Here is a 22606-nt window from a genome sequence, read left to right as displayed (position 1 = left end):
TCAATATATGCGTGAAATATAGAGGTGGTATTTTTAACAAGCACGACGTGTTTTTATTGATAAAATACTGTATGCAATTTCAGTTGGTGGGATGTGTGGAGAGGTTATTGAAGGAATGATTTCGATCAGGCATCGCGTCGGGCGACCTCCTATAGCGCGGATCACAACAGGCAGTTTGAGACTTCAGAAATAATCAAACCGCTTCAGCGTTTCTCTCTCTATTAAACACGCCACATTTTACGCGTTTTTATAAGTTAATCTTGATTTAAATGAACGTTTGGAGGTCTCACATTTGTGTGTTTTTAATTACGACGGTCTTTGTTTATATTTAAACAGTGTGTTTTTAAAAACAACCAAGCAGAAGTCAGTAATGTTGGTTTTATTATGACGCGCTCGTGTTGATTATTGATTATATTCACTCACATGTGATGTAAAGCCAGTGCTGTTATCATTATAGTATGTCCAGTGTGAGTTATAATGATGGAGGAGCTCAGAGACAGAAGACATGGCAAATCTCCTGCAAGTTTCTTCTCATTGAAAGGTGATAAACATAACAATAATCAGTCATACAATCAAACTCACAACTTTATTAATATTAATGCTGATTAATGAATTTTCAGAACATCCAGTGGAGCCCTGGCACAGCACTCCTGTGAAAAAGGTAATTTAAATATGAAATATAATAGTTTTTTAACTTAATTTTATTAGAGAAAACAACATAGCATGAAGTACAATACAGTGTAACAGTTTTTTTTTACATGTTTGACCATTAATTTCTATCTACCGAAATGGTTGTAAATACATGTACAAAACAAAAAACGTCCTAAGATATTTTTTTTTAGAAAACAACAACTATAATAATAATTATAAAAAAGGAAGAAGGAAGGGGCCTTATTTTCCGATAGTTTGCAGAGTTCAGTATGGCTCATTTTTTAATTAGAGGGACGACAGGAGACCATTTCTTTTGGACAATTGTTTTTTAAAGTCGTAATGCATATGTTAATGTTCCATTTGATACAGTTCCCACACTTTTTTAATTTAAGCATTATAAGATGGAGTTTCAGAAATTTGCCATCTGCTTGTGATGCACTTCAAAGCTGCAGCAAGTAGGATTTGTAATAAGTTGATTTTTGATCAGCCATTGAAGCCCTCAGGGCATACACCTAGCAGAGCAACTGTGGGATCTTCAGAAAGTTCATAATGAAAGATTTCCTCAAGGGCATTAAATACAGATTTCCAATAGTTACTGAAAGGACATGACCACAGAACATGGGTGTTGTGTGGTTATCAATATTCTGACCACAATTTCTCCAGCACTTGTCAGAGCAGGAACGGTTTCATTTTGAAATTATTTGTGGAGTTCTGAAAAATCTACTTAAAACTTCCTTTTGAATTTTCTCCAGATATTAGAATTGGTCACAGAATGCACTTCACTGCAAACCTCCACCCAAGTTTTCAGAGAAATTGTTCTCTTCATTTCAGTCTCCCATTTCTCCTTTGTCTGTTAGGTGTTATTTCTTGAATAGGAATATTGAGTAACCTTTAGAAATTATTTTATTGATCTCATGTCCATTTTGTATATCTTTTAGAAACTGTTCAATTGTAGAAGTGTTTTTAATTCTTTCTATATCTTTATGTGTTGTGAGGAAATGTCGGAGTTGTAAGTATCTAAAAAATCCATAATTTGGGAGCGAAAACTCATTTCCTAATTGTTTAAGTGATTTAAGTGCATCATTATGGAACATTTGAGTCCATATTGTGACCATTTTTTGAACTCAATATCAGTATGAGATGGTATGAAATCCTTAAGGTATCCGATACTGGCTAGGGACGAAATATTCTTTGACATACCCAGCGATGTTTGTGAAATATAATAGTTTTATTTGTATTTTTTCATACATAATATGTGCTGGTTATTTTAGTTTATGTCTGAGCTAAACATGATTGTTTTTTAAATACACTGTATTTTGTATATTTGCGTGGGTTTCCTCCGGGTGCTCCGGTTTCCCCCCACAGTCCAGAGACATGCGGTACAGGTGAATTGAATGAGCTAAATTGGCTGTGGTGTGAATGTGAGAGTGTATGAGTCTTTCCCAGTGTTGGGTTGCAGCTGGAAGGGCATCCTCTGCGTAAAACGTATTCTGAATGAGTTGGCGGTTCATTCCACTGTGTGACCCCTGATTAATAAAGGGACTAAGTCGAAAAGAAAATGAATGAATGTATTCTGTATATAGTTAATCACAGAAAGTTGTACATTGAAATTTAATACCTAAAAGTAAATATAATGTCATGCCTAAATGAATAAGTCATGATTTACTCATCCTTTACTTGTCTCAAACCGGAGTTTCTTTCTTCTGTCAAACACAAAAGAAGTTATTTTAAATAATGCTGAAAACAGCTAACCATTGACTTCCATTTGTTTTTCCTACTATGGAAGTAAAAGGTTAAAGGTTTTCAGCATTCTTCAAAATATCTTCTTTAGTGTTCAGCAGAAGAAAGAAACTCATAAAAGTTTACAACCAATTGAGGGAAAGTAAATAGTGGGTAAATCTTCATTCTTTAATGTAATGTAATGTAGTCTCTGTTAGTGTTTTTTATACAGGAGTTTGTATTTATTGCAATGTCAACATGATCATTTGTATTTTCACATTCACTTCAGCATTTACTGATGAGTATGGCCAGACAGAATATGCAGACATTTATTTTTGCTATTTCTGCCGAGAATTTAGTAAAGAATCAGTGGATTTATGCGGAATGATTTTAGGAGTATCATAACTGAAAACTGTATATGTGAAATAAAAGTAATACCTTTTTAATTTGTATTTATTGTTTACAATGCAAATCCAATTAGAGAGCTTATTTGGTAAACAAAGAAAGTCTTTCGTATAATATCTCGACTAAAAGACAGAACATATGACTTTACACACTGTATTGTAAATAAATTAATGAACATTTTAATATCACTGTTATTATATCATAAAATATGAATGAAATTATTTTAAAAACTGAATCAATATAAATTTACACACACTTACAAAAGTAAATACATGATGGACTAAAAATTTGTGCAGCATCCGTGTGGGGCTACTAATGAGCAAGACGCGACTTTATTCATTAATTTGTTCATTTCCTTTTCGGCTTAGTCCCTTCATTAATCCAGGGTCGCCACAGCGGAATGAACCGCCACACGCGACTGTATGTAATGTGATTTTTCTGATGCTCAATTCTTCAGAATCTTTTTGCTGCTCATGAGACTCCAGAAGTTTCCTCCAGTAAACACAGAGATGAAGCTAGAGTGAAACCTGCGCTGCTGAATCTGCATGACCTCTCAAAACCAGCGTCCTCTTTCACTTTCACTCAGGATTTACAGGTAACTCTATGGGCCCTGTTATCCCCCTGCACAGCTGGCGTCACAAGTCTACTTTGCTAGTTTTAGCCTGACACAAGTGTCATTTTCACCTTACTCAAACAGTAAATGCATATGTGTGCTCATGGGGGCAGTGTTGGGGCAAACACATCACAAGTTAAATAATAATATTACTTTCAAAGCTAACAAGTAAAGCATTGCTTAAAAATAATGTAATTTAATCAAATTGAATTGTTTAATCTAATTGAATTGAGTTGATTTAAATCGAATTGAATCAAATTGGTTGAAGTGAATTGAGTTGTTGAATTAAATCGTATTTAATCGAATCTAATCTAATTGAATTGAGTTCAGTTGAATTTAATAACATTCAGTTTATTTGAATTCAAATTTTAAAAAATCCACCTAAATTTAGTTGAATTGAATTGAATCAAATTGAGTTGAGCTGAATTCAGTCGAATCAAATACAATTAAATTTAATTTAATTGAATAAAATTGCGTTGAGCTGAATTTAATTTAATCGAGTTAAGTTGAATTCTATCAAATTTAATCAAATTAATTTCAATTGAATTAAATTGAATTGAGTTTAATCGAGTTGAGTTGAATTAAATAAAGTTGAGTTGAATTGACTGGATTCAAATTTTATCTATCTGGAAATAAATGGTTGTGTTGAGTTGAATTTAATTTAATTAAATTGAGTTTAATTAAATCAAGTTTAATTGAATCAAATCCAGTTGAATTTAGCTCAGTTCAGTTGAATCACATTGAGATGAATTGAATTGATTTGAATCCAGTTGAGTTCAATTCAATTCAATTGAAGTTAGTTTAATTGAGTTGGGTTGAATTTAATAAAATTGAGTTGAATTTAATTTAATGGAACTAAGATGAATTGAATCAAATTGAGGTGAGGTGAATTCTATCAAATTTAATCGCTTCAAATCCAATTGTATTTAGTTCAGTTGAATTTAATTTAATCAAATTTAATTTAATTGAGTTAATTTAATTTAATTGAGTTTAATTTAATTGAGTTGAATTGACTCAAAATTTGAATGTTAATGAATTGGTCCAAAGAGAGTTGAGTGGAGTGATGATGTGTTGTGTGTAGTCTGCAGGGAGTGGTGTGGAGGTGTCCACAGTGCAGCGGCAGCGTCTGGAGCTGCAGCTCCTCATAGCAGAGCTGAAGGACCGAGATCAGGAGCTCAACACTATGGCTGCAGCTCATCACAAGCAGATGCTGATCTGGGAACAGGAGCGGCAGAGGGTGCTGATCCTGGAGCAGAGATCTGCCCGACTGGAGGGTAAAGGAAACCACAGCAAAACCATGGCTGTGTTCCAAATCACATGCTATATGCCCTACAATGTGTTTCAAAATAGAGTTAGTGTGTGTCAAATCATTAGAGTATTCCAGAGTTATCCAGATCTTCTGCTGTTTTCATGGTTTTAACGGCTAGTATTTATAAATCTTCAGTGTGCCTGATTGTCAGTGTTTGTCCCCCAGATGAGCTCCAGAAGCGTAATGATGTGATCCGGGCTCTGAGCAGGCGTCTGCAGCTGAGTGAGGCCCGAGAGAAGCACTCAGAGCGGGAGCTGAACAGCACACAGCAGCAGCTGCAGGAGCTCAGCCAGAGGCAGATGAACACCAGCAGACACGAGCAGGACCTGGAGGTCAGTAACACAGCAACACTCGCCATACATTACAGCAGATCAGAGTAGATTCAGCTTTATTGTCATTATGCAAAGAACAACAGTGAGATGCAGTTACAGTCTAATGACAAGAGTCTAAAATATACAGTGGTGTGAAAAGTGATCTATGCATGGTTGTTACACTTTAATGCTTTAGATCATCAAACAAATTAGCCAAAGATAACACAAGTGAAAAAAGTGTTTGCCCCAAACCCCAATAACCGGCTGGGCCACCATCAGTAGCAACAACTGCAATCAAGTGTTTTCCATAACCTGCAGTGAGTCTGATACAGCGCTGTGGAGGAATTAGGGCTCGCTTATCTCAGCAGAATCAGGTCAGGACTTTGACTAGGCCACATTAATTCTCAAGTGGATGTGCTTTTATTTTCTTTCTGCTCAGCAGTGGTTTTCCTTTATGATCACTGTCATGCAAACCATTTTTGCCCAGTTTCTATCTTATGGTGGAGTCATGAACACTCACCGTAACTGAGGCCTGCAGTTCTGTGAATAATGTTGTGGGTCCTCACTGTGGTTCGCTGCAATCCCGAAGCTTTAGAAATGGCTTTATAACCTTTTCTAGACTAGTAGATCTTAATTATTTTGTTTCTTATTGGTTTTTAAATTGCTTTGGATCTTGGCATGATATCTAGCTTTTGAGGATCTTTTGGTCTACTTCTCTTTGTCTGTCAGGTCCTGTTTAAGTGATATCTGGATTGTTGATTATGAACAGTAATCAGGCCTGGGTGTGGCTGGACAAACTGAACTCAGGTGATAAACCAAGCTAAGTTAACAGGGGGGCAAACACTTTGAATTTTGAATTGAATTTAATTGAATTGAATTTTTCACACAGGGCTATGTAGTTTTGTTTTCCCTTGATAATAAAAACCTTCATTCCAAAACTGCATGATGTGCTTACTTGTGTTAACTGACTAATATTTAGATTAGTTTGATGATCTGAAACATTAAAGTGTGGCGAACATGCAAAAGATTAAGAAATCAGTAAGGGGGCAAACACTTTTTCACAACACTGTTAATGAATAAAAATCAGTGGTGTGCAAAAATTAATTGCGAGTAATCACATCCAAAATAAAAGCGTGTTTTAACATCATATATAAACGTGTGTGTATTGCATATATTGTATTGTGTATATGTGATACACATGCATACATACTAACAAGACAATGGGAATAGTGTTACACACCAGAAAGAGCAAATGTGTGTGTGTGACTGAATGTATGTTTCTCCACAGGACAGAAATGAGAGTCTGAAGTCGACAGTTCTGATGCTGTCAACTCAGGTGGGTCAACTACAGGTACGGGAGGAGGAGCTCAGCTCAATGCTCAAACTTAAGGTACACACACACACACACACACACACCCTCACTCTAACACACACCCAACTCTGAGTCAGGGTCAGTAATATCAGCTCATGTTCTTCCTTAAGGATAAAGATGTGATCGAAGCCACGAACCACATCCTGGAGCTGTCGGGCCGTGTGTGTGAGCTGGAGAAGACCCTGGAGGAACTGCGCACGCGAGATGGCAAAACACAGCGAGACGCAGAGGAGCACAAACAGCGCTTCAGAGAGAGCCGATACCAGAACACACAGCTCAAAGGTGTGTTTGCACCATCAGCTCCGTGTACACACTGCGTTCTCATGATGCTTTCATTTGTGCAGAAATGTGTATAGTGCATAGCCAGAGCTCAGACTGATGGGTTGATTGCTCCATTGTCTTCCATTATAATCACATTTATTGATTGCAAAGCCATGACAGCAGATAATCATGCATTCTTGAGTGCTGCTGGGACAATCGGACATTTTACTGTATATTTAACCCTTCGGTCTTCTACAGCAGTGCTGATCTTCACATCAGGCTGCTGATAAACCAGTCGGCCTTTATTCTGAGAAAACCACCATCCTGCATCTGTTATCCCTAATGTATCACCAGTATGGCTGTGAAGGGAAATGAACACATCTACATGTAAATGCAAACCCTCTGTAAACAAATAAAGAGTTCTGCTGTGTGTTGTGTTTCCAGCTGAGCTTCAGGAGAAGACCATCGAGAACAACAGCCAGAGAGAAGAGCTGATCCGCTTGAAGCAGGAGAACCAGCTGCTGAGGAAGGAGATCAGCGCTGTGGAGCTGCAGATGATCAGTACGACACTGATAATGCACACTTAATACACTAAACTCTCGCTCCAACACACACACACACACACACACTCACACTCACATCAACTTAATGATTGTCAAAAAATAGTTGCAGATGTGAAGTGTTGTTGTGCTGATTGTAAAAGGCCTCACCCCCCCAGTCAGTCCGTCACCACTATACTCCAGTATTATTCTTCTATTATTATTCCCTCCAGAGCTGTCTTGAGCATCTGTCTGCGCTCCGACAAGTTTAGATGAAGCACAGCTGCTGCCATTATCAGAAAGTAAACTTCTTAGTCTTTTTAAGGTGTTTGTGCTTCATTATTGTGTGTGCAGATGAAGATAAGAGCTGGAGGGATGAGCTGCTGGAGTTATCCCGATCGAAGCAGACCCGCGCTGACTCTGAGCTGCTCTGTTTACGGCAGGTGATCAACTCTTTTCTTTTAGTCACACAGTTTCACACACACCTCCGTCCTCTGTGCTGCTCCAGTTTTTCTACGCACTTATAGACTTGGTCGGCGTTGTGTCATAGTGGAGGGCGTGGCCTAGAGGCGGAGTCAGAATTGTTCCTTCTTCCATCATTGGAAGCGTATAGCAGTAACCTTATCGATGCTGTTCGCTCACATGGCTAGTTTTGTGCTGAACAGTTCATCTGTGTATGACATTAGGAACAAAGTAATAGTTTTGTATCTTGTAGTCTTTAACTGAGGATTGTGTGTGTCAGGTGTGTGAGAACCAGCAGAATGACCTGCAGTTGCTGAAGCTGAACCTGGAGAGCGCCAGAGAAGCCCTGCGGCACCATGAGGGTCAAAGGTCACGCGACAGGTGACAACAATAACAGACAACAACAGCACAGACCAGGATTATTATTCTTTTATTATAATCGGCTTTCTTTCTTAGATTTTCCATGTGGATATTTCAGCTTATTTCCAACTATTAATTATAAGTAGAATAAAATAAATTCTCAAATCATAAAACTAAAATAAGTTGTGGCACTTGTAATAAAATTAACAGAATTATTTAGCTTCTATTACATAACTAAAATTAGAATTCAGTTTAAAAAATGCTGTAATATTATACAAAAGTCTATAAATATTACTTGTACAGTTAAAGACTAAATTATTGATTATTATACATTTAAATTTATTTTATATATGAATTTTATAAGATTTATTATTTTAATACTTGATTTCTCTTCTCTTTGTCATGATGACAGCACATAATATTAGTCTAGATATTCTTCAAGACACTAGTGTTCAGCTTACAGTGACATGTAAAGGCTTCACTAGGGTAATTAGGGTAAAGTTAGGGGAATTAGGCAAGTCATTGTATAACAGTGGTTTGTTTTGGAGACAGTCAAATAAATCATTTATTAAGTAGAATATTATTAATTGATTCTATAAAATTAATATGCTTTTATTATTATTTTTTTTTTTTATACTTTTGTTTTTTTATTCGTTTTAACATAACGGAACAAACAGATCACCAGAGGCATCACATACAACGATTACATTCTTCTTATACAGTCGTTTTTATAGTACAGGTTACTCTCCCATTAGCCCCCCAACCCAACCCACCTGCAAAAAGCACTGTATTATAAGCATAAACACCAACATAGTTTCCTTTAAGTCCATATGATTCAGTCCTTTACAATCTGTAATGTGCGGTCCAAACAAAATATTTCACCTATATATATATATATATATTTATATATATGGATTTATATATATGGAATCTCTTATTATTTTATTTTATTATGCTTTTATTTATTATATTTTTATTATAAAATTAAAATATTGTTAATATTGCTGGGAAAATCGTGATTAATATTGCTGGGAGAGTCGTGATTAATCATGTCCAAAATAAAAGTTTGTTTGTTTGTACACACATACATGTATGCACAACAGTTGTCACATAAACATTTCAATTTATTTATGATTTGTGTCACATACGTAAATATTTTGTATCTAAATATAAATAAACATTTTCTCAAATATATATATATACACAAGTAAAGCATCCTCCTCTTGTCTCTGCTTGTCGTTGTATGTGGGCGGAGTAATACCCAAGGGTGAAGGGTGAGGAGGCTGGTCCAGTGCTGTTATTGCAGATTATCACACTTACCAGCCAATCAGATTCAAGAACCACAGAATATAATAAATATATGTATAATCTACACAGCACACACACATATTTGAGGTTTTATTTGGAATGTGATTATTCGTGATGAGTTTTTGGCCAGCACTATGGTGTATATATCATCATTATTATCATATAGAAATAATGTTAATACAGTTATCTATAGAAATAATATTAATATATTATAATGAGTAAATATATAATAATAACAAATAAATAGACATGTTAAAAAACTAATAATAATGACTAAAATACAGCAAAAAAAGTAAATGAAAGAGAAACTCTGAAAATGAAAGTGAACTGAAACTGTACTGGCGTCTGTACACTGAGGAGTGTTGTTGTGTTCGTAGGCCTGATTCTGGTTTAGGAGACAGTCGTGCGCTAGAATACAGCCTTCATGCAGATGCAGAGATAGAAACAGGCCTGATTTCTTCTGCATCCGTCGTATCCCAGCATTCCTCCTCACACATGGTATCCCAGCATGCATGTGCAGAAACACAGACAGTAGAGCAGGCAGATGTAGAGCAGGAGCAGCAGTGTTTACAGATGCAGGACAGTGCTGCAGAGCTGGACATCATGGCTGTGATCGACTATGACGAAGCGTCGGGCACTCCTGTGTGTGTGATCGATCTCGACTTCAGCCCAAGGATCCCTCGGTAGGGAACACTTGCTTAAAGAGGAAGTGAAGCAGTCAGTCATGTTCAGTGTTTTCTAATTGATTTCCACTTTAATGAAACGCATATGTGTAGAGTTGCAGTCAGAATTATTCTTTTATTCTTTTAATTATTCTCCAAATATTTCCCAAATGATGTTGAACAGATTCAGGAAATGTTCACAGTGTTTCCTCTAATATTTGTTCTTCTGGAGAAAGTCTGATTAGTTTTATTTGGGCTAGAATAAAAGCAGTTTTTAATAGTTTTAAAGTCATTTTAAACTCAATATTATTCACCCCTTCAGCAATATTAGTGTTGGATTGTCTCCAGAACAAACCACTGATATACAATGACTTGCCTAATTACCCTAACTTTACCCTAATTACCCTAGTGAAGCCTTTACATGTCACTGTAAGCTGAACACTAGTGTCTTGAAGAATATCTAGTCTAATATTATGTGCTGTCATCATGACAAAGAGAAAACAAATTATCTATTAGAGGTGAGTTATTAAAACTGTTATGTGCAGAAATGTGTTGAAGTAATCTGCTCTCTGTCAAACAGACATTTGGGGAAAAAAAAAAAAACGGGGGCTAATAATTTTGATCTCACCTGTGTATGTATGTATGTGTGTGTGTGTGTGTGTGTGTGTGTGTGTGTGTGTGTGTGTGTGTATATATATATATATATTAGGGCTGTGCAATTAATCGAAAATCTGATTTCAATTTTGGCTTCTTTGGCGATTATGAAAAATCATTATTGAGATAAACGATTATTGCATCATATACAGCCCCCTTTCCTGTTGCACACAATTGTTGCTCTTAAAAGCGCGAAAGACTGCGTGCTTCTGTGTGTGTGTGTGTGTGTGCGGTCAGCATTCGGTCTCATTCGCACACTGAGACGAGCAGAGCGCACACATCTAAAGTCATTAACGTGAGCGCTTTAATGGTCAAATATGTGTCAACGCGGTGTTAATGATTATTCATATTAACCCTTATTAGTGTAATAAACAAATGAGCTGAGAATCAAAAGACATGTGAAAGAGAAACCATTAAAGTGACCATGCGAAATATTCCTGCTGCCGCCTGTTTTCATCATTATTAATCAAACAATAAAAGGAAAAAAATCCCTCTCTGCTCTAGACTGAAGGACTTTTGTAGCTTAAGTGTTTTACGTACAGTGAAGATGCTTAAAGCACAGTCAGTTTTTATATTTTATTATATTCTATTAATTTCTCGTTCCTTTGCATGGTGGAAAATAACTGCATGCAGTTAAAGTCAGAATTATGAGCTCTCCTGAATATTAGCAACCTCTTTCCTCCCCAATTTCTGTTTAATGGAAATAATTTTTTTTTCAACTTATTTCTAAACATAATAGTTTTAGTAACTCATGATTAACTAATTTATTTTATCTTTGCTATGATGACGGTATATAATTTTTGACTAGATATTTTTCAGTATACAAGCATTCAGATTCAAAGTGCAATTCAAAAGCTTAATTGAGGTAATTAGACAAGTCATTGTATAACAGTAGATTCTTCTGCAGACAATCAATAAATATATAGCTTAAGGGGGCTAATAATATTGACCTTAAAATGGGTTTCAAAATATTTAAACCTGCTTTCATTCTAGCCAGAATAAAACAAATAAGCCTTTCTCTAGAAGAAAAAATATTAGAGGAAACACTGTTAAAATTCCTCGCTCTGTTAAACATCATTTGGGAAATAATTATTTTTTTTTAATTCTCTGGAGTGCTAATAATTTTGACTTCAACTGATGATCGTTTTGAATAATCGTGATTACAATTATAACCAAAATAGTCCTGATTATGATTTTTCACTAAATCGAGCAGCCCTAATATATATATATATATATATATATATATATATATATATATATATATATATATATATATATATACACACACACACACACACACACACACACACACACCATTTAATCCCTATGGGATATCTATATAAATATAAACACAGCACTGAACGTATGAGCGATTGTTTAATATATACTTATTCTATACATGCTAAACTATAACCTGAGACAGACTATTTAAGTACTTTTTATATAAAACAGAACAAATCTGTGCAAGATATTGAGCAAAAGAGGTATTTAAGATTGAAGAAAACAAGTACTGCCACATGATTGTGTGATATATTCAACATGTAAACAGTTTCTGATTGAGTCCTTGTAAGCTGGAGTAAAGTGTGCGGTGCATATGGAGAGAAGAGTGTTGCTACAGGTTGTCAAGCCCACTCAGCTGTGTGAGGCACGCTCAGAAATGCATGTTTTTATAGAGATATGGAGTGATTATGAGTGTCTGGTGCATATGGAGAGAGAGAGAGAGTGTTTCTAAAGGTGGTTTGTTCTTTTAAATTTTTAATGTGCTCATGTGTAATGCTTCATGAGGTTTTAGATTTGTTTAGTCGCTATCTTTTTGTCGGATTTTCAGATACTTTTGTGCTATGAATTAAACTCTGTATTGTTGTGATTCTCCTCGTAGCTGCGTAATTCGGTTGATGGATGATCAACTTTCTTTTATTTAATCGCTTTGGGAAGAATACTCTTAGAAAGCCACTGAGAACAGTGGATTACACTTAATAATGTGTTTTTCTATCTGAATTGGGATGTTTTCTCCAGCTGCCTGTATAGATGCTGTATTGTCATAATACAATGATTTGAATGCTGGTTTTCTATTGGCTCTCCAGCACAGATCTGGACCTCCTCCACCTGGATTGTCCTGCCTCCTCTCACGGAAGTAGGCGGAGCTCTGTCTGTTTACACGACTCTACAGTAAACATTGAACTCTGTGGGAAAGAGGTGAAGATTCACATCACAACAGTAATATGATTACACAACAGTAACATACAGTTTTTCTGTATTTATGTAGTTTCTGACCTAAACAGTGTGACCCAAGTGAATTTGCATATTTTATTTTATTATTGTTGCAAATAGTAAAATATATATTTAATGATTTATTAAAAAAATTCACAAATAATAAAATAAACATATTTAATTATTATTGCTCTATAAATAGAATTTTTAGAATAAAACAATATCATTAAATCATCATTTACTTCAATTAAGTTTGATTCAGTATGATATAAAGAATATTAATATTATTTTTCTTTATTTAATTTAAATAATTATAAAATAGGAAATAGTATTTTTATGGCAATAATTAATACTTATAATTTTTAATGCAGATTTACAGTATATAAATGCATATTATATTTCAGTTTTTATCATTTGAATGCTTTAAGTAATGGTATTTTTATTATTATATTTCATAAAAATATAAAATACCCTTTTTAAATTCAATATTAGTATACTTTTTTATTAATATGTCTATTATCGTAATATAATATAATATTTATTAATATTTTTCTATTATTTAAAATACAGAAAAGTATCAATTAAATATAAGTAATATTTTGACTATTATTATTTGTCCATATGTGTTCATATGTGCATATTATTGAGAGTTTTTATCTTCTTTATGTTTGTTTCTCCAGCAGGAGGGCTTCAGCTCATCCACAAGCCGTCTGCAGCGTCTGCTAGCTGAATCTCAGGAAATGGTGGCTAGTTTGGAGAACTCTACAAAGAAATCTACGAGTCCGACCAAATCTCAGAAAAACTGTGATGCTGAAAGCCTCGTCCAGAAAAACGGTGATAACGAAAGCCTGTCGCAAACCTCCAGTCACAAGCAGGAGCACAGGGTGAGCCGCATTACAGCACAAACTAGCACACAGGATTATTTACAAGCATGAATTAATAACATATTTATTTTAATAGCCCACATTGTTAGTCTTAAGGTACACAATGAATCAACTTAATAAAACCTTAATCTTTAATCAAAATCTGACCTTCTGCTCTGGAACGAAATATGCTTAGCCACGCCTTTCCAAAAATAAACCCCACCCTTAATATTCCATTTCAGTTGTAAATGCATGATAAGAGAATGAAAGCTTTTCAATGCTTAGAGACTCAATTGCACCCCAAAACGTCTCGCCATTGAAGCTTTCGAAACGCCAAATGCTGGCCTCACCTGCTGGTCAAACTGTGTAAATGCTTGTGTGTTAGAATTGACTTTTCCAAACATAATGCAAACCTTAATTTGATAGTATAACCTATAAATGCACTTATCATTTTTAGGTCCTGTGAAGTGCTTTGAAATGTGCATTTTTATTAGATGTTTGACATAATCGCAACCAAAAGACGAAGAGAGGGTGGGACAGTGTAGCCCCTCCCCTTTTTATAAAACAGCCAATAGCATTTTGCTTTATTACTCCTCTGTTCAGTGTTTGAGTTCAAGAGCATTAAATGTGAAGGGTCTTGAAGGGGGCGGGGCATGTCAGATACTAGAGAGCATTTGATTGGTCAATTGATAGAAAAAGCAGTTTGGTCATGTAGCAGAAAGGGAGGAGCTAAACTAATGTCGTTTTCTAGATTACGAAAAAACACTAATCGTCCATGTTTGTCAAGTTGCCAGATCTTGTATGAAGCTCATCACCTCACACAATTGAGGAAATATTCAAATCTCAAACATTCTTTACATAATCTGGCAACGTACATTATAACCCAGTTACGTTGTTGAATTTATTTTTAGCATAAAAATGGTGGAGTGTATAAGAGCGTAAGTGCATAGTGTGCCATTTGGGACGCAACTAGTGCTTCAAAAGCAGCCATCATCTGGAAATAAAAGTCTGCGGCAGCTTCAGGATGACACAGACTTTAACACATGATATAATTTATTTCTCCTTTATTTCCTACAGGAAGGCGACTAACAGATGTCCAACAGGAAGAAGTCTACAGCGAACCCTTCATCTTCTCTCCCTCCTGCTGAAAATAAAGCTGTTTTTGCAACCAAAGAGAACTTTTGCAAAGCTAGAGTATTTGTACAGATAATTCAGTATTCAAGCAGAATGTATTCTATGATGCCTGTTAAACAGTATAATAATAATAAGCATTAGTCCTTCAGAAAGCACTACCTCAGACTATTGTTGAAGTGTGAAACCAGTCTTTCAGGATGACATTCCAGTTTCAGTCTCATCAAACCGGTTTCCCTCAGAGATCCTGCACTGGTGATGAAGAGCCACTGAACACTGCTCAATCTCTGCACATTCCCCATCACAATAAACAGTTTCACTGAGAGACTGACCGCCTGCTCGCCTTTATTCGCGCTGTCTAGTTTCTTGATATTTGTTTTAGTTTGTGTTTTATTTATATTTATATTCATATTATTTTGGCTTTTGAAACCATAGTCTGGAAGGAATCTCCCTTTGACGTTGACGTGACAGGTGTGTGTGTGTGTGTGTGTGTGTGTGTGTGTGTGTGTGTGTGTGTGTGTGTGTGTGTGTCGGGACTCAGTCATTGACCTTAAGAAGTTGAAATGGCCTCAAAGAAAAACGAATCGAAGAAAAACGAGAAAACGGATAAATCTGAGAAGGTGTTAGCGGCGGAAAAAGAGCAGTTCGTCAAACTACAGGTGAGATTTTACCTCAGATATATTATAGCTCCTCGGATATTCATACTTTACATCAGATATGATTTAGATATTCTCTCTTATTCCTGATATAGGACGTCACGTTTCCTTAGATTTTTACATCGGATATATTCATACTTTCTCTCAGATTTGCCACAGTTACTCACTTATTCCTAATATATTCACACTTTACCTCAAAATTCAACAGTTCCAGAAATAATCACACCTGTTGTAGATATTTTCATACCTTACGTCAGATTTATCTTTAAGATTCTCAATTAACGTCACATTTTACCTCAGAGATGTTGATATTTTAATTCGGGTGTTCCTCAGATGTAATATAGGCTGATAGAGTACAGTTTTATTCCAGAAATATTCACACTTCACCTTAGATAATGTTAAAACTTAAACTTAGGCCTCCAGTCGGATATCCAGCGTTAATTTTTACCACAGACTCCTATTTTACCTTCCGTGTAACGTCAACTCAGATTTAACTCACTGATATATTTATATTTTACCTCAGATTTATCTCAAACTGCATTTTTAAGGAAATGGGCTACTTGTGTTTTGTTTTCTGTGTTTCTTTCACTGAAATAGTGTGTAATACAACCGTAAACATTCAATGAACTGTTTTAAAATACACACTTATATAGTTTACTGTCACTGCGAGGTTTAATACCGTTTAACCATGATCTGTCGTTAGTTTTACAACTCGATAATGTATTTTTACTTGGTAATATTACGCTTGTAAGTAACGTGACGTAACTTAAGTAGGCCTGGCCCACCATGTTTTCGAGGCTCTCTGGTATACATGTAAGTTTAATATCACATAAATAATCCAGGACGTGCTATGTAATACCCGTTTATATTACTTATTATTACTATATTACTAATTATATAAATATACACGTTTATATTTATAGTTTGGCCATGTACCATTCATTTATTAATTTTCTTTTCGGCTTAGTCCCTTTATTAATCAGGGGTCGCCACAGTGGAATGAACCGCCAACTTATCTAATTTTTGTTTTATGCAGCAGATGCCCTTCCAGCTGCATCCCAGTACTGGGAAACATGTACCGTTGTGTTTTTAATATTTATACCATTTTAAAATCTTTTACCACAGTATTACTCATTTATAAATGTGTTTCTTTTGACATCAGGGTGTGAATATGCTCTTAACATATCTTATTATATTTCTAAGATTCTTAATCAACATATTTCTCCTAACATGATATCAAGCACAAAGCAGCTTCACATAAATGGTCATAGTAACTGGATCAGGGTAGTTCAGTATTTAGTGTTTAAGTTCAGTTCAGTTTAGCTCAGTTCAGTGTGGTTTAAAATCATTACTGAGAGTCCAAACACTGAAGAGCAAATTCATCGATGTGTAGCTCAACAGATCCTGAACCATGCGAGCCAGTGGCGACAGCGGACAGGGAAAAAACTTCATAGGAGAGTGAAGAAGAAAAAACCTTGAGAGAACCAGACAGTTTGGCACGACCATTTAATTTCTCCGCTGGCCAAAAGTCTTGTGTAGAGCTGCAGTCTCAGCAGTGGAGGCTGGAAGCTGGCCTCAGCGAAGACTCGTCTGTCCCTGGAGCGTCACTGGAATCAGACTCATGCTCTCCACTCCTCCATGACTCAATGTAGATTAACTTGCACGCATCGCTACATTAATATTCTGTAATAAATTATAACGTAGATTAAAGTGCTCGCATATCTACACCATTATTACTGTAGTAAATTAGCCCAAGGTTATTCTTCCTGCGCCTTTTCCGCCGTTATAATGTTGCAAGCCAACACTGGGAAACACCCATACACTCTTGCTTTCACATTCATACACTACGACCAACTTAGCTTACTCAATTCACCTGTACTGCATGTGTTTGGACTGTGGGGGAAACCGGAGCACCTGCATGGGGAGAACATGCAAACTCCACACAGAAACACCAACTGACCCAGCCAGGACTCCAACCAGCAACCTTCTTGCTGTGAGGCGATTATGCTACCCACTGCGCCACCATGTTGCCCCTAAGATGTTACAAATATATGATATTATAACTGTACTGCTTAATGCATGAAAAACCAATGCATTACTCATGTGCATCATGTATTAATAATATATGATATTTAATCTTCATCTTTTTTCAGCTTCAAAGCATCAGCAAGTCCATCACCAGCGCTGAGGCTCCTATCAAAGAGAAATACGCCCGCAGTATCCTTAATAATAGAGCGTTTGATTTATTGTGCATTGTGTGCTACTGTTTATGGTCTTGTTAAATACCAGTAGTTAAATAAAAATAACAGAGCATTGAGCAAATAATAGTGCAACATTAAAAAAAAAAGACTTCCAACAGCAATAATCAAGAATGCATGAGTATCTACTGTCATGGCTTTACAATCAATAAATGTGATTATAATGGAAGTCAATGAGGCAAAAACAGCACCAACACAACAGAATTTAAACATTTGACAAGAGTTGAGTTAACTTAATGGATTTGTGTTATTGGAACCTTGCATATTTAGAGTGTATTTACGATATTGTTTCCTGTAAGAGTGTGTGTATGGTGTGTTTAGTCTTTATCCTGGCTCAGAGATCCTCCTGGGCACTCATACTGAGGGCGGCGCCGTCACCTTCTGGTCTCATGCGATCAGTCTGCCGCTGTCCAGCAATGCTATCCTCAGCTGGAAGTTCTGCCACATGGTGCACAAACTGCTGCGTGATGGACACCCAAACGTGAGTGCATACAACAGCAGTATATCCTCTTCATTTATCCTCATTTCTGTCAGTAATCTCTCGCCCGGATTGGTTTGGGTTTTTTCAGATGGTGCGGGACAGCAGGAGTCACACCGCCGCCATCAGGCAGATGGGCATACTATGGGTCTGAAACACATTTACTGCATCTGTTTTTTTAACAACCAAACTTATTGCATTAATTATTTTTAATATTTTGTTTATTGCATCTTTTAAATTAAAAATCAGATTTATTGTATTAGTTATTATCTTATAATTATTATTATTAACACATTTTTTTAATTAAAAACCAGCTTTAGTGTTTCAGTTGTTATTATTATATAATTTTTTTATTTAAACTATTTATAAACAACCAGATTTATTGCATTCATTTTTATTATTTATTTTTTATTGCATCAAACCAGATTTATTACATTGCTCATTATTATTACTGTTATTATCATTAGATTTTTATTAACAACCAGATTTATTGCATTCTTTTTTTAATTGTATTTTCTAACAACCACATTTATTGTACTTGTTATTTTATTATTATTATTACATCTTTTTATTAACAACCAGCTTTGTTTCAGTTATAATTATTATTATTTAATTTTTTTATTCAAACTATTTATTAACTTATAAACAATTTATTGTGTTACTTATTATTTATTTTTATTGCATCATTTATTACCAAACCAGTTTTATTGCACTTAATATTATTAATATTATTATTTTTATTATTATTGTCATTATTATTAGATCCTTTTTATTAATGACCAGATTTATTGCATTCCTTTTTATGGTTTATTTTTTTATTGAATCATTTTATTACCAAACCAGATTTATTACATTGCTTATTACTATTATTATTATTATTATTATTATTATTATTATTACATTTTTCATTAGCAACCAGATTTATTGCATTCATTTTTTAATTGCATTTTTTTAATAACCAGGTTTGTTACATTAGATTTTTTTGCATAATTTCTAACCAGATTTTTTGCTTTAGTTATTATTATTATTATTTAATTATTTAATAAATTTATTAACAACCAAATTTATCGCATTTGTTCTTATTGCATTTTATACCAACCAAATTTATTGCATTAGTTATTATTATTATTATTTATTTATTATTGTGTCATTTTGTTACCAAACCAGATTTATTTCATTAGTTGTTGTTTATTTTTATTGCATCATTTTTTTAACAGCCAGGCTAAATAAAATAATGCATGCTTTGTAAGCAGATAATTGCCATTTTAAATCATAATATTATAGTCTAAACAAATCAGTTATGGTAAACAATATATTGTTTGAAAGCCTAAAATGTCTTCCATATCTTCCATGTGAATTTCAAGTCAATGTTCAAAGGTGTGAGCAGTTAAAAGTTTAAATTTCACAGTTTACTTTTAATTTCAACTAAATTAAAGTGTGAGTATTTTCTTGACAACTAGCAAAAGTTTGATGTATGCATTTTTAAAATGTATTTTATTTTGTTTCATGCCAAAATAATAGTTTTATGGTTATAGGTTATTATAATAACACTGGTATAATCTTCAGTGTGAATCTTTGCTTCATTCAGGGGAATCTTCATGACAGATATGGACATATCGTGGCGCTGTACTCCAAGCTGCTCTGCATCAAAATTGATTTTCATTTAAAGGCAAGTTTATTCTTTACTTCATTTGTCCACAGACATTGTGAGATGCAAATAGAGGTGAGGAAAAAGTCTTTACGTTCACACACTAGATATCTTCATGCTCCTGAAATGCTTATTGTCTACATTTATCTACACCAGGGGTGTCCAAAGTCGATCCTGGCGGGCCGGAGTCCTGCTGAGTTTAGCTCCAACTTGTTTTAGCACACCTGCCAGGAAGTTTCTAGTGTATCTAGTAAGAGCTTGATTAGCTGGTTCAGGTGTGTTTGATTAAGGTTGGAGCTAAACTCTCCGGGACAGCAGCCCTCCAGGACACCCCTGATCCACACTCTTTATGATTCATATTTTCATAGTTTAGTGTTAAGAAAGCAAAAAATTCAGTATTAAAGTATCAAAACAATACAATTAGAATGTATTTTTTATTTGTGTGTGTGTGTGTGTGTGTGTGTGTGTGTGTGTGTGTGTGTGTGTGTGTGTGTGTGTGTGTGTGTGTGAGTGTGTGTGTGTCCTGCTTAATTGTATTTTTTGTAAACTAAAATGAATGAGTCTATTTTCACCTTAATGTTTTGCCTTGAAGCTGTCAATCACAGCTGTCAATCATAAGCACATGCCTCCCTTTGATAGCATCAAATTACTAAATAAATTAGAATTATTTTCACAAAAAATAACAGTTAAATCTGCATTTATGAGTCCTACCTAAAATGAGCAGAATCATCTTTTAGAAAAGGGAATTGTAAGCGGAATTTAGATTTTATTGTGGATGCAACTCCCATTTGTTTACATGGAGGGGTGGGGTTTATGACCTGTACTGCATCCAGCCACTAGGGGGCCTTGGATATTTACAAGAGTCCTGTTTTGACATTAAAGTATCACAGTTTGACAGAATGCTTATTAATTGTCGTCTGTTGTTGTTGTTATACTGCTGTTGTCATATATTTGCATTCTACATAATATTAAATCTGTATATTTTCCTCCTCAGCATCCGGAAATCCCTGCAAACCTTGAAGCCTCAGAGGAAGTTCTTGATAAAGTCATCGCCATTGATATCAATAAAGTGTAAGTGCGTTGATTCTGATATTTGTGATGAGAGGTGTGTTTTTGAATGGGTTTCTAATGTCTGCGAGTGTTTTGCGTGCTGCTTCATCACCTCGTGCTTTAACCGCCTGCTGCGGCTGGCATTACCGTTGCTTTCTGTGTGAAAAAGTCAACTCTGAGCGAAAGAAGCTGTTTTCTTGTGTATGTTGTTTGCCGCCTGTATCGACCTCTTCATCTCTGATTTTGACTATGCATCTGGATTACCCCTGTGATTCTGTTTGTGCACGTTTGATCGTTGCCTGTCTGATTATTCTCTGTTTAATAAACTGGATCCTTCATTCTGTCGTCCCTCAGTTACACTCATCCAGCGCCAGCTTCAACGCTCATTTTAATTCTGCTGATTATATTTTAAAAGATAATTATTAAAATTAAAAACATTACATTCACTTTTTTAAAACAGTAACTCATACATTATTACTTAATTTTCTGTAAGTGATGCTTTACTCGTTACTTAGAAAAGTTATATCATTATGAAACTTGCGAAATTACAATTATAACAACACCAACAGCAGCACTCGCGCATAATACACAGCTGACTCAGTGGTTGCCTAGCAACATAAAAAGCACAGCACACGCTCTCAGAACAGAAAAGTGAATCATTGAATAAGCTGTTCATGTAAATAAAGCTCACTGATGTTTGCGCAGGTTTGACATCACAGGTGAAGTTCTGGACTACATGGAAGCGGGTCTGAAACTGCAGGAAACAGGTGAGGAGTTCAGACTTTATTTGAACTTTTTGTCAAGCATAAACTGCTCCTGTGTGTAGCTCTAGTGTCTTCCACATCTGTCTCACTTAAACTTGAAACTCATCTGTTCACAATCTGTTCAAAACAGCATACAGTGACAGATGCTAGAGGCCATGGTCTTTAGCCTCCTTGTTAGCGCAACCAACTTCCATGTGGAAGGTCGCCGGTTAGATAGCAGCATGGAGCGGGTTGGGTGGTGTAGGACCGGCGGGGTTAAAACTGCACTTCTACATTTAGTGTTTTGTCTTTGTTTTTGTATCCTCTTCTCTATTTTTCATTTTGTAAGTTTATTAAATTGTTAAATTGTGTATATACAGTATATATGTTGCATAGTGACCTTGGGGTTCTTGAAAGGCGCTTTAAATAAAATATATTATTATTATTATTTATATTATTATTATTATCTCCTCCAAAGACTTCTGTTGTGATTTTTGACTGTTTTAGCTGTGAAATAACTCTCATCATACAGCGGAGTAATATGGAGCTGTAATACGCCCTAAACCTGCCGGAACTACTTTAACTGTGCCTTTATCTGACAATAACCAAACTAGGTATGCATGATATATCGACAGCTAATGTTGTGGGAAACGCATTACAAGTAACACAGTTACGTAATAATATTACTTTTCTAAGTAACGAGTACAGTAAAGCATTACTTGAAAAAATTAAGTAAAAGTAATGCAAAAGTAACGTAACGCATTACTTATCGTGAAGAGTAACTAAGTAACGCAACTAGTGACTTTTGGACAGGAACTCAATATTGTAATGCGATATCAGCTGAAAATTTAGATTTTTAATGCTGCGTTCACACCAGATGCGGAAAGCACATCAAACGCGAGTAATTTACATGTTAAGTCAATGCAAGCGCACCAATGGACA

The 22606-nt window shown here is 35.2% G+C and overlaps 2 protein-coding genes across 56 annotated transcripts in view; both read left to right on the top strand.

The window, feature by feature from the left end:
• ccdc62 (coiled-coil domain containing 62) overlaps positions 1 to 15156 on the top strand; it is a 45135-nt gene extending 29979 nt beyond the window's left edge. For 13 of the 50 annotated variants that reach the window (XM_087269257.1, XM_087269252.1, XM_087269256.1 and 10 more), the window contains 14 exons: positions 458 to 541; positions 621 to 661; positions 3233 to 3370; positions 4470 to 4662; positions 4863 to 5029; positions 6297 to 6398; positions 6491 to 6662; positions 7086 to 7202; positions 7535 to 7623; positions 7923 to 8023; positions 9688 to 9993; positions 12711 to 12822; positions 13518 to 13721; positions 14778 to 15156. In XM_087269257.1, coding sequence (XP_087125383.1) covers positions 478 to 541; positions 621 to 661; positions 3233 to 3370; positions 4470 to 4662; positions 4863 to 5029; positions 6297 to 6398; positions 6491 to 6662; positions 7086 to 7202; positions 7535 to 7623; positions 7923 to 8023; positions 9688 to 9993; positions 12711 to 12822; positions 13518 to 13721; positions 14778 to 14789 — 1818 coding nt within the window. In that variant the 5' untranslated portion in view covers positions 458 to 477 and the 3' untranslated portion in view covers positions 14790 to 15156. 50 annotated transcript variants of the gene reach the window in all.
• A 214-nt stretch (positions 15157 to 15370) lies between these two features.
• The window catches only part of hip1ra (huntingtin interacting protein 1 related a), a 34047-nt gene continuing 26811 nt past the window's right edge, over positions 15371 to 22606 (top strand). For all 6 annotated transcript variants that reach the window (XR_015501486.1, XM_087271249.1, XM_087271248.1 and 3 more), the window contains exons 1-7: positions 15371 to 15490; positions 17641 to 17704; positions 18084 to 18226; positions 18315 to 18371; positions 19812 to 19892; positions 20866 to 20942; positions 21627 to 21688. Coding sequence is in view for 5 of the 6 variants with exons in the window: in XM_087271249.1 (XP_087127375.1) it covers positions 15395 to 15490; positions 17641 to 17704; positions 18084 to 18226; positions 18315 to 18371; positions 19812 to 19892; positions 20866 to 20942; positions 21627 to 21688 (580 nt within the window). In the remaining variant the exon portion in view is untranslated. The remainder of the gene's footprint in view (positions 15491 to 17640; positions 17705 to 18083; positions 18227 to 18314; positions 18372 to 19811; positions 19893 to 20865; positions 20943 to 21626; positions 21689 to 22606) is intronic.

The sequence above is a fragment of the Danio rerio genome, chromosome 10 (genome assembly GCF_052040795.2).
Source record: "Danio rerio strain M-AB ecotype USA chromosome 10, GRCz13ab, whole genome shotgun sequence".
NCBI lineage: Eukaryota > Metazoa > Chordata > Actinopteri > Cypriniformes > Danionidae > Danio > Danio rerio.
This window is presented reverse-complemented; position numbering and strand designations above follow the sequence as displayed.